Source organism: Pyrenophora tritici-repentis, chromosome 6 (genome assembly GCF_003171515.1).
Source record: "Pyrenophora tritici-repentis strain M4 chromosome 6, whole genome shotgun sequence".
Classification (NCBI taxonomy): Eukaryota; Fungi; Ascomycota; class Dothideomycetes; order Pleosporales; family Pleosporaceae; genus Pyrenophora; species Pyrenophora tritici-repentis.
This window is the reverse complement of record NC_089395.1, coordinates 923,238-941,927: the sequence shown is the minus strand read 5'-3', so window position 1 is coordinate 941,927 and position 18,690 is coordinate 923,238. Positions and strand designations below refer to the sequence as shown.

The 18,690-nt window shown below is 46.4% G+C and overlaps 5 protein-coding genes across 5 annotated transcripts; 1 reads left to right on the top strand and 4 right to left on the bottom strand.

The window, feature by feature from the left end:
- Positions 1 to 203: 203 nt before the first annotated feature.
- PtrM4_115790 (Ada3 domain containing protein) lies at positions 204 to 2,010 on the bottom strand (the record flags this gene model as incomplete). The annotated part of the gene is made up of 2 exons (XM_066108189.1): positions 204 to 1,579; positions 1,755 to 2,010. 2 exons carry the CDS (start codon positions 2,008 to 2,010, stop codon positions 204 to 206), a joined length of 1,632 nt encoding a protein of 543 aa, XP_065961374.1.
- A 1,101-nt stretch (positions 2,011 to 3,111) lies between these two features.
- Positions 3,112 to 4,910, top strand: PtrM4_115780 (RING-finger-containing ubiquitin ligase; the record flags this gene model as incomplete). Its single annotated transcript, XM_001934950.2, has 3 exons — positions 3,112 to 3,115; positions 3,170 to 3,793; positions 3,844 to 4,910. 3 exons carry the CDS (start codon positions 3,112 to 3,114, stop codon positions 4,908 to 4,910), a joined length of 1,695 nt encoding a protein of 564 aa, XP_001934985.1.
- A 1,657-nt stretch (positions 4,911 to 6,567) lies between these two features.
- PtrM4_115770 (uncharacterized protein) lies at positions 6,568 to 7,296 on the bottom strand (the record flags this gene model as incomplete). The annotated part of the gene is made up of 2 exons (XM_066108188.1): positions 6,568 to 7,052; positions 7,188 to 7,296. 2 exons carry the CDS (start codon positions 7,294 to 7,296, stop codon positions 6,568 to 6,570), a joined length of 594 nt encoding a protein of 197 aa, XP_065961373.1.
- Positions 7,297 to 9,014: 1,718 nt separating this feature from the next.
- PtrM4_115760 (uncharacterized protein) lies at positions 9,015 to 9,539 on the bottom strand (the record flags this gene model as incomplete). Its single annotated transcript, XM_066108187.1, has 2 exons — positions 9,015 to 9,366; positions 9,514 to 9,539. The coding sequence occupies 2 exons, from the start codon at positions 9,537 to 9,539 to the stop codon at positions 9,015 to 9,017; spliced, it is 378 nt and encodes a 125-aa protein (XP_065961372.1).
- A 6,268-nt stretch (positions 9,540 to 15,807) lies between these two features.
- PtrM4_115750 (uncharacterized protein) lies at positions 15,808 to 17,460 on the bottom strand (the record flags this gene model as incomplete). The annotated part of the gene is made up of 6 exons (XM_066108186.1): positions 15,808 to 16,122; positions 16,183 to 16,589; positions 16,766 to 16,828; positions 16,890 to 17,072; positions 17,106 to 17,255; positions 17,310 to 17,460. The coding sequence occupies 6 exons, from the start codon at positions 17,458 to 17,460 to the stop codon at positions 15,808 to 15,810; spliced, it is 1,269 nt and encodes a 422-aa protein (XP_065961371.1).
- Positions 17,461 to 18,690: the final 1,230 nt, after the last annotated feature.

The window sequence follows — 18,690 nt, the reverse complement described above, 5'->3', positions numbered from 1 at the left end:
TACCTCATAATGGACCACAAACGCCAACACATGCCAGGCAGAAGACCATGGCCACCAGGCCAAAAACACATGATAACCACACCGATTTCATGGCAGAGTGATGCCTATGGCGCTTATCAACTAAACGCCGTCTACTGCTAACCTTGATCATCACTAGATTTGCTAGGAACTTGAGCCCTGATTGCCCTGATTGCTTCAGAGTTCTATTCTTCGGCTTCTGTGTTCCAAATCTCCACCTCTCTGTTCTCCAATTCCTTCATCTTCTCCTCTCCGAATATCGTCTCAGTCGGTAAACCGGTCTTGCCGAAATTGACAACAGGTCCGATGGTGTTGATCCATTGTTGTCTCCTTTCCATGAGTGTGCGAATGGGCTCGCCAACGCCCGGTCTTGATATGCCAGCGTTTGCCACAGGATGGCTCCCACCTCCAGCACCACCAGGCCGCTTGTTTTGTTTCTTGCCTTTGCCGATGTTGCGGTTGCGCTTGAGGTAGGCGGCGTTGAGTTGGTTGTCGAGATCGTCTGCTATCGTGTTGTACTCCTGCTGAGCTATGCGCTCTTCGGTGAGCTCGAGGAGACGTTGTTTCCGCGCGCCGTTGATGATGGATTGTTTGCGCAATTCTTCTTGCAGGAATCGAAGTCGTGCCGCAACCTCGTCATCAAAATGGGCGTCGAAGGATTGTGATTCTGCATCTGCATCTGAGATTAAGCCATAGTGCTTGAGCTCCATGAGCACACGGTCTTCCATGCCCGCGTAATCGGTACGCGCATTTTGCGAAGAAGCCTTCCAGCCAGGCTGTACGAGGTCTGGAAGTTGAGCTGCCGCGGGGAGCGAGTTCGTATTGGTCGCGTCTGCCTGTGTTCCTGCTCCTTCGTCGATGTCCATAGCATCTCCGTTTACTCCATTCTGCTCGTTGTGACTGTTTTGATTGCCGCGTCCTTCTGGTCGTAACGTAGACAACAAGCGCGACAGTAGGGGGCCCGCAGAGACCTGGTCTGTCTCGAGATTATCATCCGTTATGTCTTCTGCTGCACCCCGAGGGACGTTGGGTGGTGGGTGTTGGTCGTTGGAGTCAATGTGCATGGCCCCGTCTTCTTCAGCCCATATCTCTTTGTAGTGTCGCTGGCCGCGCCTAGGCAGCACAAACGGCCCTACGCGATCTCCGCGCTCCTTCAAAAAGGCAACATCCTCCTCGGTGAGCGGGCGAATGTACGGCTCGACGTAGTTGGCAAAGACGGTGGCATTGACCTGCGATGGCGGCTTTGCGTTTGAAAAGTCCTTGTCTGGCGGAGAGCCAGCGATTTTGTCGCGGAGATCCTCCTGGGGGAACTCGGCGACGCAATATATCTCCTTCCTCTCCTCGATTGACATGCCCGGGGTGACTTCGCGAATGTGGTATATGGTCGGGTCATCGAACTTTGCGGGGTCAGGCCCGAAGGTCTGGAATTGTGGTACGGCGGGCGCAGGCGCAGGCTGGTGGGAGACATCGGAACCGCTAGGTGATGGGGCGTCGGCTGGGCCAGTACCGGTAGCAGAGGGCGGGGCTTGGGATATCGGGGACGAGATGGCCGACGAGTTGTCTGCGGGCTGAGTCAGAAATGTGTCGAAGCCTCTGACCTTGAGCTTGACTATCAAGCTGCGGCGTCTGCGAGGCATTGTGACAAGTGTGGTGGAGGCGGTGGTGAGAGTGGTAGCAGTAGGCTCTTGCACAAAGGCAGACAGGAACAGAATAGCAATCGCTTAGTGGTGACTTACCTTTTGCGTCGCCTCCATCCTGCCTGGCGACGCCATGGGCGCCTATGACGGGTGGGTGCTTACTGTCGTCGTCTTGCTTTGTATTCACTTTCTTGAGCTTGTGCTTGCGATCGCGATCCTCGCCAGCCTTGTCCCTGTCTCTTTCGCGCGGCGCCCTGTTCTTCTTCAGGCTCATGAGCTCTCGCAGTGCGCCCTCGGACTGAGTACAGCGAGCCTCTGCGTTCTTCATGACCGTCTTCTCGACGTGGTCGCGCATGACGAGAAGCTGCTTGCCCGAGGGAATCTGGGAGCCATTGCCGCCACTCTCCAGCACCTCTTCGACAGTCGTCTCCGACTTCTTCAGATAGGAGCTCAGGCGGTTGCCAAAGTATGCCGAGGCCGACGACGACGACGATGTCGACGAAGCTTCGACCGAAGCGCGTACATGAGGCAGCGGCGTCGTATTGCGGCTGCGTGGCGTCTGCGAGGGCTTGGAGCCGGGCTTCGTTGCCTTTCCCTTGCTACTCAGGCCGGTAGGCGCCATGTTGGTTTGTCCCGGCGACTATGGAATGTTGGGGTATGCGGGGAAGACAAAGACACGCCCACGGTGTACGCAAATGACTGGCGGGAATGGGCGCGGGAGGCGGTGCAGCAGTAAGTTACAGCGGTGCGACGGCGCTCAATCGTCGTCGTTGGTTCAAGACACCATTACAAAGTGAACAATGCATACAAGAGCGATGTTTGTCGTCACATGGCAGACGGAGTGAATGTGGGCATGTACGAGAGTGATACGAAGACGTCGTTTCGCATATACGCTTTCATGGGCAAACCAGCCCGCCCGTGAGTAAACAACTGGCTGGGCACTCGCAGGCCGGGGCATACTAACCTATTAGGTGCGCCAAGTCGCGCTCCATGCCCACCACCCACCGAACTCTCTCAAGACGTCATTTCCTCCAAGACAATATCATATCATCTAATGCCCTGCCCTGCAGAGACATGTGTGACTGCTGAGATGATGGTTTGTTCGCCTCACACCCACCATAAGTGGCGCAGACATGAGTTGTTAGATGCGCCACCGGGATCAAGCTTTTTGCTAAGCTGTGGCACTGGCACAACCCGGCGCTTTCACAATTGAGCCGGGAGGGGCGGCTGTTAGTACCAGCCTCTACACCTAGCCACCCCATACTTGATCCATCGTCTATCGTCCATCGCCGCCGTTATCGTCTGTCTCTCCATCCTCACTTTGTGCATCTGTAGACGTTTTTTTTGACCACCGCCACTCCCGTTTCACAACCCTCTGCTAGTATGAACTGACATAGTCGCGCAACCACACGGCCCCTGAGCATCCGACCATTCGTCGTCCAGTTCGCGCGCCAATATGTGTACGTCACACAACTTTTGTCGCATCGCTACCACACACTGACGGTCCTACACAGCTGCCCAACGCATCGGTATCTTTACCATCGACTTCCCGGACCCCCGGGTTATCGACTACAACAACAACCAGTTCATCACGCTCAACGATTCCGTCTCGTTTCAGTACCGCATCCTCAATAATATCCAAACCCTGTCCACCAAAGGCGTTGATTCCGACCAGGATCCTTATGGCATTCTCTTTGTTCCCGACCTCCAATCGACCGCGTGCAAGGAACAAGAAGCTCAGCATGTTCCTGCGAATGCGACGCGCAGGGCAAATCTGCCCCAAGATAAAGATTATGCCCTGATAGCGGTTGCGCCATGGTTCTCCGCAGATTGTACCAAAGAATACTTCGCCGCTGCCCGAGCACACACCACCAAAGCCTTCTTCACATACCAACCCGGCGAGAGTAATGCGAAACCACCCGTATTGAACGACGCCACATGGGACCTGCAGGATGGCGGCAGCTGGCAGTCAGCCAATCAATTCCCAACATATGCCCTGTCTTCGATAACTGGAAACAATGTCATGGACCAGCTGGGTCTTTACTCGGGAAACCTAACCGATGCGCCATACGGCGATCAATTAGCCAAGGTCTACGATCGTACTGACTACGTGCGCCTGTGGGCGACCGTTGGTACTGGTGAGCGGACCACGACTCTTTGCCTCGAATCAATCTAACAATCCTATTAGACTCCAGTGGCCAACTCCCAAGTCTGTGGGTATTTCTTGTCATCGTCCTAGCCATCCTCCTCGTCGCTGTCAGCATCACTTCCCTCGTCATGCACATCATCCAACGAAGACGCCGAAACGACCTCCGTGAACGCGTTCTCAACGGCCAAGTCGATCTCGAAGCATTGGGTGTAAAGCGACTTACGGTTTCGCAACATATACTTGACAAGCTGCCCATACACATATATACTGCCGGAGCTGCGGGTGAGCCAGAAAAGGCCATCGATTCGCATGCCCAGGCTCCACATCTTGGTGCTCCGTCCACATCCGTAGATGCCGAGACTGGTAGGAAGGCACCACCGCTGTCCCGCCACTCGTCCGCGCCCACAGTTCCTACTACTGGCATGTCCGGCTCTTGGTCACAGCCTACTTGTCCTATCTGCATGGACGACTTCGAGGCCAACGAAACACAAGTTCGCGAGCTCCCATGTCATCACGTCTTCCATCCCGAATGTATCGACACTTTCCTCCTCAACCACTCATCACTATGTCCAATGTGCAAGCAAAGCGTATTACCAAAAGGTGCATGTCCAGTTAAGATCACAAACGTCATGGTACGGCGTGAGCGGCATATTAATCGTATGCGAGCCCGTAGCGCACGTAATGCAACTTCACAAGCAGCTTCACAAGCAACTTCAGTGCCTGGTACCGCTCCTGTATCATTACCACTACCGAGCCGGCCCGCCATAGCTCTCGGGTCGCTTTCTAGTCGAATAGGCGGAGCGATAACAGGGCGACGCATCTTTAGTGCACCGGAGCGGGCCCAGTCGCGTCCACGAGACATTGAAATGGGAACTACACCGCCACCGGAAGCTCTGTTAGAACATCAGTCGGCAGGAATGCCACCTGCCCAACCACCATCACCCAATAATCAGGCCTGCTCACCCACTCAAAACCGGAGAGAATGGGCACGTCAAAGAGCCTTAGCCATGCTCGGACCTCGTCATGCACCGATCAGCGATGCAGAAGAAGAAGAAAGAGTTCCAAAATGGCGCCGTCTAGTCCGCAAAGTCTTCCCTATTGCTTAATTTCACGACATAGATTATTGCCTCTTGTTTATATCCCCGTTACGATACCTCAGCATAGCTTGGCGCAAACCACTTCCGTTAAATTTTACATACAGTACGGTGTTATCGGCGACTTTAGGGGTCACCCCTTGTTACATTATCTTCTTGCTCATCATTCGGGATGTATAGGAACTACTTGGGAGATTGTTGGACACTCTCGTTACCCAACTCTTCGCAGTCCATAGCGCAGTGGGTTTCTCGTTTCTGGAACTAGCTCAGACATATTTATTGCCTTGTCAATGCTCTTGGATATTCAATCTCTTATTCTTATTCGTATTCAAATGCTAATCAAGTCTAAGTGTTCTTATTTCCTATCCTTACAAAAATAACCAACATACGTAGGAGGGGTATCAAAAAGACGTTAACAAAGCCGATTACTTCCTTGACTAGTCAGAATCCACCAAAAATGGCAAAAACATACAACAGCGGGGATTCGCTAGTGGTCACCCACCTAACTACTAATCCGCCGGTATCTTGCTTAAATAGGGCTGAGCGAACGGGAAGCCTTGTTGTCACTCTGTTTGCGGTATCGCAGAAGACGTAAACTCGTTTCGCAAGAAAGGAAGGGCCCCTAATTAATGCCAGGGTCAAGGACGCCTCTTTCTCGGCAAGTAGAATGATTAGTGTCCTAGCCGCGTCTGGTTTTGCTGCTAAATTAGTACAGCGCTTATTTACTACCGCATAAACTGGAAAAATGGAGGTTTACTAGGCTCATTTGGGAAGTGCGCGGGGAGCCGATTAGATAGATGGGAAGGCTTAGTTTATCTCTATTTATACCCACATCTTCCTCTCCTCTTATTCGGGGTGGCAGAATACATAGAGGTGACGGGAGAGAAGTGATCTAATCAAACCCCTGTCGCCGCCTCTAGAAGGAGCCTAGTAAACCTCTTTTTTTCAGTTTTTGCGGTAGAGGCTATTGGAGCAATCTTAGCCCCTAACTGCCGCTACTAATACCATGTGCGCCTTTGTCTAAGTGCTTGCAAACAGAATCGAGCCATCGGCTAGAGTGCGTCCCCTATTAAGTACGTGAACTGTCCACACTTGCCCTATACACCTTGGTTGCTATCGTGAGCTATGGAGACATTTTCCTCTTCCTTCGAAGACCTCTCATTCAGCGTTTCTAGCTACGCAATCGTATCTAATCTATTTCAGCGCTTAGGCATTCATATAAGACTGCTTGCTTTAATCTCCTTCTTCGCTGTATACCAATCAGGCCAGTTTTTAAATATGGCTTTATGACATTACCTTTATCTACCCAGAATACCCTACAGCTCCTATGGCAACAGCCACCATAGCTCATACTCTGTCGTGCAGCATCTAATGAAGCCGTAATGTGATGAATACATGTAACTGCGTGAGCAGTGTCGGGTGGAGGCTGTGGATCAACGATTGTATTGCTATCTGTTGTCGTGTTGTGATGTATGTGTACAAGAGCTCTCGGCTCAGAGGTAAGTGCACTTGCCCACCGGGCAGTGGCTGTTATAATAGGATATCATGTGACTCTAGTCACGTGGTTACAACACACAGTTCAATTCAATCCCAACGCATATGTCAAGATTGTCTCATTCACTAATGACGCGGCTGGCCGACCTTTCTGCTATGTTAACCACCCGTAAAGCTAATGTCGAGTGTTATTCCGTATCCTCCGCTCCAATCTAATTGCCGTCTGTCTGATGTTCTTCCGCGTATAATAAAGCGTCACCAGCGCCACTATCAGTGCCGCTAGGGGAATTCCAATGCCAACACCGAGCGTAATTCCATTGCTCTCCTTCTGGTCGTTTCCCCCGGTGGGATTTGGAGAAGGAGATTCTGTCGCCTTCGGTACTACCGTATTGGACTGTGAACTTAGATCCGCCACCCTGACGCTGGTAGTGAAGGACTCTAGGGTAGCGGATGCGGTTTCGGATGCCGTTACGAAATATGTGGAGGTCAGCGTAGAGATGGTGTTTGAGAAGCCGGAGCCACATTTAAACACTAGGTAATCATTTGCAGCGATACCAGTCTCGGACCATGCGAAACATTGCGGGGTAGGGTCGTCGGTGTAAAACTCGTGGTTCAAGGTACCGTCTAAACAGTTAGAGGAGCGGGAGGGGTAGATCTGGTCTACGGAGATTGTACCAATTAGTCGATGAGTGAATGAGTTAAACGCTAGACGACAACCCGATTTGTGGAGCTTCTAAGCTTGACAGCAGGATAAGCACAAAAGGGAAGACGGATACTAGAAAAGTCCCAACATACACGCCTCTGATCCCGATTCGAGATAGACTTTAAACACGGAACGAAGATAGCTTGAAGGAAGAATCAAACAAGTGCTCGTTTTCAGAGTGCTACTATCCCAGTGCTGCATTGCATTGGCGCTATTGGGACAAGACTGAGGACTGCCATCGCCAGGCGAATAGGGAAATTGGCGCAGGGAGCAGCCAGCTTGAGTTTGGGGAAAAGAGATAACAAGAGCGAGTAAAGCCGCTGCCCTTGAGAGTGGAAGTCTTGGGCGAGAGGAGGTTCCGCGCATAATCAGTAATCGCGAGAGGGTCGGGTATCGTTACTTAGATATGGAGCCTTCCCGAGGTTTTTTGGATCACCGCATTCATTTATCGGTACCAAGTATGCACCTTTATCCATTTTTACATTCTATTCTAGGCGTCGATGGCGCTCTGGGGGCCATTATATTTCCGTCGAATAGATGTTGCTACAGCGTCGCGTAGAACATAGCCACCGCCCATTTCTTGGACACCTGTAAGCAGAGACACATCGAAGAGCAAGAAACCAATCATAAAAACGCTAGCAATGCAATTGTGGCTTCACTCTTTCAGGCACTAACCTTCTATCCGTTTCCTTATTAGGTACTATTAGTGCGGATACCTCGAAAACCGGTGTAGCGAAAGCTGCTATATCAGTGTACCTATTGATTATCATTACAGTAGTGCTGATGCATTGAAAACTGGTGTAGCGAAAGCGCTTCTATTCGTACCTCTATTGGGTGTTATCGGTGCTGATACTAGGGTAACGAGATTCAGACACTATCAGCTGCAGGGTAATCAATCGATTGAAGCTATCTATCGCTACACTGAGGTCACGCCATGTATGCAGTGTATGGACACGGTAACAAAAAGCATAAACTCTTAAGGTCTACATTTGTGAATACATTAGAGTATGTTCGTGACGTAAGAATATCAAATTCATTACACACAGTACAGGCTGCATCTAAGAGCATAAGCGTCATCACCGTAGCCACCAATAGTGTCGCACTGAAAAAGTGTTGAGGCAGGGAGCAGGTAAACAATCCGCATTCGGCGGAGGAGAAGGTAGTTCATGTTGTAGAGAGAGAAGTCGACTACCTATCAGTAAACGTTCTAAGCTATTAAATACTTACTCTAGGCCTACTAACTAACTCCATTATTACGTGCCTAGTTACTACACTGTATCTTCCTCCCTAACACTCTAGCTTGGTCCCTTCAAGCTGCCGACTTCCCTTCGAGTGCCTGTCACAGCCGCTCTGCCAGTCTTACCTCTCTAACCCTCATCTTTTGCTAGGAGTAAGAGATGAGGCTTACTACGAATCGCTGTCGCTCTCAATCACCGGCTCCCCTCTCCAGTTAGTCTTAAGAATGTTCTCCTTTGTGACTGCATCAATAGCTCGTCGTGGCGCATTATTAGAAGTTCTGTTAGGTATGTAGGTCTTGCTTAACCCATCTCCTTTGTAAGTCCCGCCAATCAGTCAGTCTAGCTTATCTTCTTCCTTAGTTAGAATTTCTTAGGGTGCTAGAGCTGAAGATGGCGCTTTAATAGCTATCAGCTGGAGATCAGATGGCGGGGCATCGGCATGTGATTATGGGGCTACCATCCTAATTTTAGGCGAGTAGTGTAACGGGCTAAGTCCTAGGTCACATGACTAGGCCAGGCCTAGTCGCTTCCTTCCTTCTATCACTCCTTCCCCCAGCAGACCGTACGCCGTGCGCCAACCCAAAAAAAGCGGGATGGCCGCCCACTTTCCTCTTCTCCTCTTCATCTCGACTGTGAATAGCATCTGGATTAGGTAGCTGGAATACAGTACCTACAGACCGTTCACAGGTAGAGCTTCAACCTCCCTCTCAGGATCTCGTGAGCGACAGTGCTCGCTAGTATTTTGAATCTCTTCAGCCGATCAACCATTACTGTGCTGGCAAAGGGCGCTCCATGCAAGTCCTTAAGGCGATAATACCCCTTCTCAGCGTTTGCTTCTCGCACCTTGTAAGGCCCCACCCATCGCTGCTTCCACTTCATGTCTGAACTCATATCAACAGCCTTCTGTGCGTCCCAGATTAGTACTAAATCGCCCACTACAAACGCTTTATCGGCTTCCTTTGCCTCATTCCTAGCTTCCACTACTTCTCGCCGAAGCCTCCTCGTCCGGTAAACCGCTTCTTCTAAGTTCTCCCTGCGGAATTAGAGCTGTGTTGCGCGCACCGCAAGCAAATAGTCCAGAGTTCAATCGGAAGTAAGATTTTGCCCAAGGACAAGCTGAGCTGGAGAGTAGCCGATAGGCCGTCGCAGCGTGACGCGCTCTGCCCAAAGGATAGCAGACAGATTCTCTACCCATAAGTCGCCCATCTTCGTCAGACCATAGATAAAGCTTTAATGTCCTCGTTCAATAAGGCCTTAGCCTCTAGAGTTATAAGCTAAAGCCTAGACTCGGTGGATGCTAAATAACTCTGCCAGTGCTTCAACCACCAACTTGTTCTCGGATCCTCCATCCACAGAAAGCTTGACTGGCACGCCCCAGCGACAGCAGATCTCTTCGAAAATAAATCGGGCCACTACTTCTGCAGTGTAACCTCTCACCGCCCTAGCTTCTGCCTACCCCAAGAGATATTCGCGAGCTACAATCAGGTAGTTTCTGCCATGGTCTTTTGGCATGTAGGTGATGTCAACGGTCCACCAAGCCCATAATGTAAGAGAGTATGTTGTATTTAGCTCAGCTTCCTTTCTGCTTCCCTTTATTTACTAACACACTTTGCAGGGACTAAGTTTACATTATAGAGAGAGAAGCTAACTAGCTATTAGTAAACGCTCTAAGCTATTAAATACTTACTCTAGGCCTACTAACTAACTCTATTATTACATGCCTAGTTACTACACTATAATAGCTTGGTAATGCACTACGCGTAGTAGTTAGGCAGGAGTGTCAGTGTGATGGGCTAGACCCATGTATGCCTACTTGTAGGCTGAGAGAGAGCAGCGCAGTCATGCCTCCTACATAAATATCAACTACGCAAGCTGAATCACGTTGATTCAACTTGTGCATGCCTTTTGCGCACGCGTGGTGCATGTAGTTGTGCCGCTAGTCTTATAGACTCACGCCCGCTACAGGTATTATTAGTAAAGGAAGCATCGCTAGCTATGTATAGGCCTATATCTCCTCTAAGTTGTAGTGTAAGATGCTTTATTACTAAGAGATATAGAAGGAATTAGTCGGCAGCGTCGTAGTACTTCAGTCCTGGATTTAAGAGAAAGCGGGCAAGCCGCGACGTCGCAAAGGTAATGTTTAGTCTAGTAGTTATAGCTGCGAAGAGGAGTAAGCCTATCTTACGCTAGTATTTATTAATCTCTAATACGGAGGCGAGACTATCTCTAGGTTATAGTTTAGTAGTTGCGATTAGCGTATTGTGTCTAATGTTAGTATAGTTAGCTAGTCTACTAATCTTGTCTACATAGGCTACCTACGACAGCTAGATTATCCGCGCTTTTTAGTCTTAAATAATCTTAACGTCAAGGAACTACTATAAGTCGTTTCCCCTAGTAAAGAGGTATCTATCCTAGAGGCGCTTATCTACTGTTGATACGGCAAAGGTGAGGTTGAATCAAGTAACGGTCGTTGCAACGAGTTGAAGTAGATGGTTATGATTGATTAGAGGAGGTGGGCTGCAGCTCGCGTACGAACTGAATCCCACCCCACGGCACGGGCCACGCACGTAGTCACGTGCTCTCCACGTACGTACTGTGGTGGAGCAAGTGGGAATGAACGGACCCGAAGGGCGCTCGGACAGTGGAAACCATATGGGATCGCGAAGGATCCCATCGGACATCACTCAGACACCTACACACACTCTCTCTCAACAATCTAATCTCTAATACTTACATCGAGCACACGTTCCTATAGGAAAATCCTCCACTACATATAGCGACCGATTAAAACTTAAACCTCTAGCTTCTTAACCTTACGAGGGCTGCGCGTAAACTGTTTGCGCACTCTTCTAACAGACTTTCGTGATAGCAATATCTAGGAAGTTTGTAACTAGCATATTTTTATGAAAACTAGAACCCTAAAGGCTAAGACAGCCTCGCGGTACGGATACTAAGACTAGAAGTACAGCAGAAAGATAGTTATTAATAAGAAAAAGATAAGAAAATAGTATAAGAGCAAAGTTAAGAGTTATTTAGATTCTAGAGCAGAAAGAGAAAAGCTGTATAGTAACATCTAAGAGGTGTTCGAACTGCGAGAATAGACGCGCAAAATAGGGCGGTCCTAGGGAGAGTAGCAAACCCCTAAGCTCGGCGCGAGAGGCGGCGAGGAGTTAGGAGTTAGCTAAGCGCCTTTCGGACAGGAGCTAGGGCTAGAAATTAACACATATTCGCCGCGTCACGGCCGAATACGATTTGGAAACACACAATAAGCGGTTAAAGATGCAACTTTAAGAAAGAAGATAAGCTAGCAGTGCTAGCGGAGAGTTTTAAAAGGTACTTAGAAAGTATAGGAAAGTTAGTAAGCGACTAGATAAAAGAGTTATTAGTCGCGCTTCTGAAGAGAGAGCTACACTAAATAGTATTTAATAAAGTAACGGTAACATCTTTGTGCACAACCTTTTTAGCTATTCTATTACTCTTGTTTTTTATACAACACTAGTTCTTAGCTTAGCGCCTATAAGTAGCGGCTAAACTAGTAGTAGTAGTAGATTAAAGAGGGAAATTAAGCGACAGCCTATAACTAATCTTCCTAAACAACGATTAGACACGTTAGAGTTCTTGTCGTTTAGACTAGAGATTCCGCCGCCGACTACCCCTTAGAAGAGTAAGCGTCCTACCCTAAGTATGCTAGATTACGACGTAGAGATAATAAGTGTCCCCCTTACTGCGGGCCCCTTAACGGAGTTAGCGAACTCCCCTTAGATCTATACCCCTGTAGACCCTTAGCAGCTAGTGATAGCCTAGGCAACGCAGGACGATAGCATAACGAAGGTTCTTTAGATAATAGCGCAGTCTCTAACAAAGCTAAATAAGACAAGCTGAAGCTCTACTCTAGTCTATGCGTCCTAGCTGCCTCCGTATCCTGTAGACAGTGTCCCAACGTTCGACGGCAACAATGTTACCTTGTGTCACGGTAATCACCCTAATTCCCTGACACCTGAACGGCTATAGACGCTAGGTGCTCCTGTAAGCACCCGGCACCTATTGATTAGCTAAGAGCAGCACAGGCCCCGCGCTAAGCGCACAGGCCCCGCTTATATCTGCTCACCGCAACTTGAACCTGTTCTGTTTCCTTACGCAACGTCTTGTATCTATACTAGATATTAACTACGATTAATAAAGAACTGTAAAGACTATCTTCTGTCTGTGTTCGACTGCGACGTAGTCTCCCGTGACATTACGTTGCGTCACACTAACTATGACTACTGAGGAGCCAAACTCTGCTTTACAGCTTATACTGCAGCAGATTACTAGCCTAACGGACACTCTTGCTAAGCAAGAGGCGCGTTATTATAAGGAAATAGCTGCTATACGTAAGGACTTTAAAGAGCGCCTTAATATAGTTACGCAGTTAGCAAGAACCTTGCTAAAAGCTACTTTCGATAAGACTAAAGAGAAACTAGCACCTAAAGGCACCCTAAAGTCTAGGAATAGCTTGTCTCTAACCACCTAGACCCTACCTACGACCTAAACTCCCGCCCCTAATAAGAATTTGAGGTTAGAACGACTACCTAACCCCCCTGCCTTTAGTAGCAAGAAGAAAGATCTCCTACTCTTCCTTACTAAACTCTGCTATTGTCAGATATTCACTCTCATCTGGAATACTGATGAAATGGGTAATAATCGGGATGATATTGATGATTGATGGTGTTGTGGTTCTGTCTACGGTTGTGGGCACACCTAGGGGGTGCCAAGCCTTCCTGTGATCCGATTAGCTCTCACAGATGCTAGGTTGCGCTAGTCTAACCTAGCGTCTGTACGCTCTCATCTTTAATAGTGCTATTATCTAACACACCCCTTTAGCTTAGACGCTCTTTACGCTTATAAGCTAGGCACTTAGTCCTACTTAAGGCTTACTACGAGATATTTAAGTTTTTCTTGAATTTCTTCGAGTAGTGCTGAGTTTCTCGCCAGGATTTCCTCAGCGGGGACTAGTCCTAGTTGTTCTAGGAATTCTAGCTATTTATTTAGTAGCAATAACTTGGTAAGACCGTCGGCGATCACATCCGCGGTAGGCGTGTACTCTACGGAGATCTGGCCTATCGACACCTCTTATCTAATCTAGTAGTTATTGTCAGAACGCAGGTCTACACCCACTACGCTATGCAACTAAAAAGGTACGTATAATCAGTGAACTCCTGATCATCGTGGTAGAATAGTATATATTGTACACCTCGCATTGCGTAGGCCTAACAGTTATTTATATCGACATGTCTAAGTTTAGTTTAAAGCTTTAAGACCTCCTTAGTAACTAGGCGAATAGTCTATTTATTATCGCATTAAATAGTAATACTAGGGGTGTTAAGCTCGATGTTTAGCTCCTTAAGGAGACGGGACAGGAATAGAGCTTCCTTAGCTACTTAAGATAGGGCGAGAAGCTTAGCTTCTATTATTAATATTATAATAGTGTCTTATTTGTTTACTTTCTATGCGATAAGTCTATTAGAGAGCTTAATCGCGTAGCTTTATAAGCTCTTCCTATCTAGGATATTATTAGTAAAAGAGGCGTCGCTAGCTATCTATAGTCTAGTGCCTCCTCTAAGTTATAGCGCGAGGTATTTTATTGCTAGTAAATATAAAAGAGCTTAGTTAGTAGCGTTATAGTGCTCTAGTCCTAGATTAGAGGGGAAGTAGGCAAGCTACGACGTTATAAAGGCGATGTCTAGTCTAGTAGTTATAGCTGCGAAGAGGAGTAAGCCTATCTTACGCTAGTATTTATTAATTTCTAATAGGGAGGCGAGCCTATCTCTAGGGAGTAGCTTCGTAGCTGCTATTAGCGTGTCGTATCCAATGTTAGTATAGTTAGCTAGTCTACTAATCTTATCTACGTAGGCCGCCTACGATAGTTAGATTATCCTTAATTTATAATCACTAATAATCTTAACGTTAAGAAACTATTATAGGTTATTTCCTATAATAAAGAAGTACTTCTCCTATAGGTAGGTAATGACCTACTAGGCGGATTGCTCTATGTCTTTATATTATACTAGTATAATACCGTCTACGTAGAAGAAGATAATAATGCCACCTTTAATAAGATAGCAGGGCTCGTATAGTACTTCTTAGAAACCAAGTTCTTTAAGAGTGCTTATAAACTCTTTCTACTAAAAGAGTAGGGATATACGTAGTCTATATAATACCTTATTAAGCTTAAGTATACTACCTAGCGTCTAATAGCTACGTAGTATTCTTATAAATTCTTCTTAGTCTATTATTATATACACGAAGTCGTTTACTACGTCGTATTATTTAAGTTCTAGATCGTACTTCGCCGCAATTGCGTTAGTATTCAGAATAACTAGCTTATAAGTGCTGCTGCGTAGATATCTTACGATGTAATGTTTTACTACTAATTAATATAGATAACTAGTTATACCTTACACTTAAGTAGTTAGTAATACTTATTAAGTTTATAGGTGTATACCTATATATAATCTAGAATTTATTATCTTATTTACTTAATTTTCTTTATAGGGATCTCGATCCATAAGTTTATTTAATAGTAGCTTACTAGATAAGACTATTCTACTTCTTTAAATAGTTCTCTTATTAGGTAGTCCTTAAGCTTGGTTTAATATATTAGTAAAGATAGCAGCTAACTACGATAGGACTTTAAGCCTTTATCGAGTATTCTTACAATTATAGCTTTATCTATAGCTACTTCTCTATATTCTTAAAGTTTTCTAGCCTAGGTACTTACTATAAACGCTGCTACCTATATGGTAGTTTTAGGGGTTCCTTATTAATCCTTCTTATATAGCAATACTCCTGCTATTAGCTGCGCAAGCAACGCTGCGAGTGGCGGTGTCGCTAGAGGTATTAGGTAGCTATCCTAAATTTTCCTCCCTTAATAGTATCCTAGCTAGTCGCCCTCGCTGTCCTAAGCGAGTAACTCCTCTAGTAGACTATCCTTATAGAAGGACTTTGTCTCTAGTTACTGCGCTAGTTTTAGTAGCTTAATAGTCCTTACGTATATCGCGATTTCTTCTAGCGTATTATGCATAAGGTTATCTATTAGGTCTTTAGTTTTACTATTAAAAACCTACTATTCGTTAAAGACAACGTCTCTAGTGCCTATTACTTTAGTAAGTAATAGTATCTAAATTCAGTAGATATTTAATACCTAGTATCTAACTAGGTATCTAATTTATACCTTCAGGTCGAGACGCTATAGACAAGACTTTCCTCTATAAGTATTATCTATTATAGCGAAAGCTTTGTAGCTATATACCTTAAGATAAGTAAAGTTTAGTTTTTAGAGAGATATAACTATTCTATTACTAAAAGCTACTTAACATGGTTGGCAAGCGAGCGGCCCACGCAAGCGAGCGGCCCACCCCACCAACTTTTGCAACTTCAAAGCGATACATCTCAACAACGCGATAATATTATTGCTAGATATTAATACAGTAGATTACTCTATATTAATAGTATTAGTGTTGCATGTGCGTGAGTTGTGCCCAGTCTCCTTGCACCTGGTGCAGCGCCTTTGAGCCCGCTGGCTGACGCCTGATCGTGCTCCTCCTTGACGCTCTTCATGAGCAATCTGCTGGTCAGCCTCATTTTGAGCCAGTATATCCTCTCCAGCTCCTTTTGTAAGTACTCCATGCTTCTGTATACGCCTTTTAGAGCGCCGCCTACGCGCTGACGCTGCGCTGTTGGCTTTCTCAAGACTAGAGATCCAATCCCGCATTAGCTCAGAAGAGAGCATCATCACCTCAGCGCCTTTCTTTAGCTAGTCAATTGCTATAATAATTAAAGCTGGTGATGAGCTCTTGTGCTGGCGCACGCGCTCACGTATAAGGCTTGACTGAGCCTCAAGCTCACGCGCGTTGCTCGGCGTTTGAGCTACCCAGGGAGCCTCTGGTAGAGCTGCTGGAGGAGTAGGTGTACGCAGCTGTACATCTACCTTTGATAGAACAGCCTCTAGTTGTAGAGGAACAAGGCCTGCGCCGCGGAAGGCTGAGCAGATGTTGGCTGGCGTGAAGGCGCGATTGAATGCTATCTTAAATGCTGGCAGAAACTCTAGCTTGGTGATGTGGTTGATGTGGTTGCGCATGAGGCTCTCCACCTCACGGCTGTACGCGCGCTTCAATGGCGAGAAGCAGCCAACATCAAGCGGCTGGAGTAGGTAGGATGAGTGAGGTAGCATACAGAGCGTGTAGATGTTGTTCTCTTTGCAGAGCTCCTGGAACGCTAGAGATTAGTAGCTCTTATGGCCATCAACAATAAGCAGGCGACGCGCGCCTATGCTACGAGCCTGCGTGTGAGCGTTAAAGTGCTTTAGCCACTCAACTCTAAGCTTATTATTCGTCTAGCCATTGTCGCTGACTGCGATCGCCTAGTCGCGTAGGATCTCAGCTTCCTCGTACCAGGCTGATAGGTGGTACTGGCCAGCGAAGATGAGGAACGGTGGGACTGACCAGCCAGCAGCGCTGATAGCAGCAATTAGCGTTACCTACTCGCGATTGCCTAGCTGAAGAGTCTTCGGCCTACCTCTCCTTTCTGCTCCTATTATAACTAGCTGCGTTGTAATCTTGCCTATTATAAAGCCAGCTTTATTAAAGTTGTAGACGTCCTTATCGCAGATGCTGTACTTAGCTTTTGTCTCCTCTACAAGCTTAAACCAGGTCCTAATTAGGGCTAGATCCTCACATAGAGCTCTCTGCCTATCGTACGCTTAGTTAAAACACGTCCAAAGACTGTCTGTACGCTTGACAAAGTTGGCTAGCCACTTCTGCCTAACCTGGCCAGCGCCGCGCGCAGCTAGCAGCTTATCAGCCATATCACGTATAGCTGCGTAGGTAGGCGCAAATCCACGCTGATCTAGCTGAAGTATATGGCTGATAATCACCTCCTCTTCTCTCTAGGTAAGCTTCCTTGAGTTGGGCTGGCAATCTGCGCGCGCAGGCTTACCAGCGCGTCGGCGTCGGAGCGTCGTTCGGGGGACTTCAAATGTCTGCGCAGCATCTCTTATAGACTGAATTTGGCTTCTATTAATAGCTGAGATTGCAAGGTGTATATTAACCTCAGAAGAGGTTGGTGGGGCTTGAATTGGGGGAGCCATAATAGGGAGGAGTTTACAAGGCGCAGAAAGTTGGTGGGGTGGGCCGCTCGCTTGCGTGGGCCGCTCGCTTGCCAACCATGTTAGCATAGCTTTAATAGTCTTATAGAATCTTCTATCTTCTATAGTGTCTTCGCTAGGTCTCTTACGCTTAGACCCTCTTATAAAGTATCTTATGGCTTCTAGTAAAGATAACATAGGTTCTTTAAGTTCTATTCTATCTACTATATTAAGTACTCGCTTATTATTAGATAAGGCTATAGGAGTTAGCTCTACTTATTTTATAGGCGATGTATCCATTTATTCTATAGGAGGTAGCCCTATCTCTTCTGCAGTTAGTGGTTCTACCTATTCTATAGCAGCTTATTCTATTAGTTATATAAGAGTTAATGCTATAGGAGTTAGTTCTATATAAGCTCGTTAAGTAGGAGTCAGATCTTTCCTTAGTCTTCCTCTTAGTTTTCAGTCTATTATAATGTTCTGCGTTCCTTTTAGTCTACCTAGGATATTCTATAATCGTAGTTCGACTTTTCCTCTAGGAGTGTGTTTATTTATAAATAGATAGCTTAATCTTAAAGTGTATCCTAGTTCTAGTAAGTAGAATTTAAAGTACCTATTTATTATCTTAAAATATCCTATAAATACACTAATTCTGCCGCAGTCTACGAGCTTATTATGCCGTTAATCTACTAAGATTATATTAGGGTTAATGTAGGAATAGCATCTACTCCCCTATATATAGGTATAGTTAATTAATAGAGTTTTTCCTATAAATGTCTCTTTAGGGTTAACTTACGTTCTATTAATCGTAGGTCTTATACTTATACAGTTTCGTAGATATACGTCTACTTCGACAGCTTTATCCTGGAACTTAATTATCGCCCTTATGTCGGCTTCCGTAGTTTAGATATTTCGCTTAGCTAGTCTATTCTAATTTAATAACGTAAATATAGTAGGCCATAGCTCTACTCCTTATATAACTCTTTATTCCTTAACTTATTATAAGAGTTCTAGTGCGTTATTAGTCCTAGTAGCTTTAACTTTCTCGTTAGCCTAATATTTAATAAAGATCTTCTAGGCTCTAAGTTACTTTTATGCGACTCCCTTCTACCTTAATAAGATAACCTAGTTTTTCCGCGTGTAACTATTAATAATAAGGAGAAACTATTAGTTACCGTACAGAGATGTTAGAAAAAGTCCTATTATATTAAACTATACTAGAGCTAACTTCTT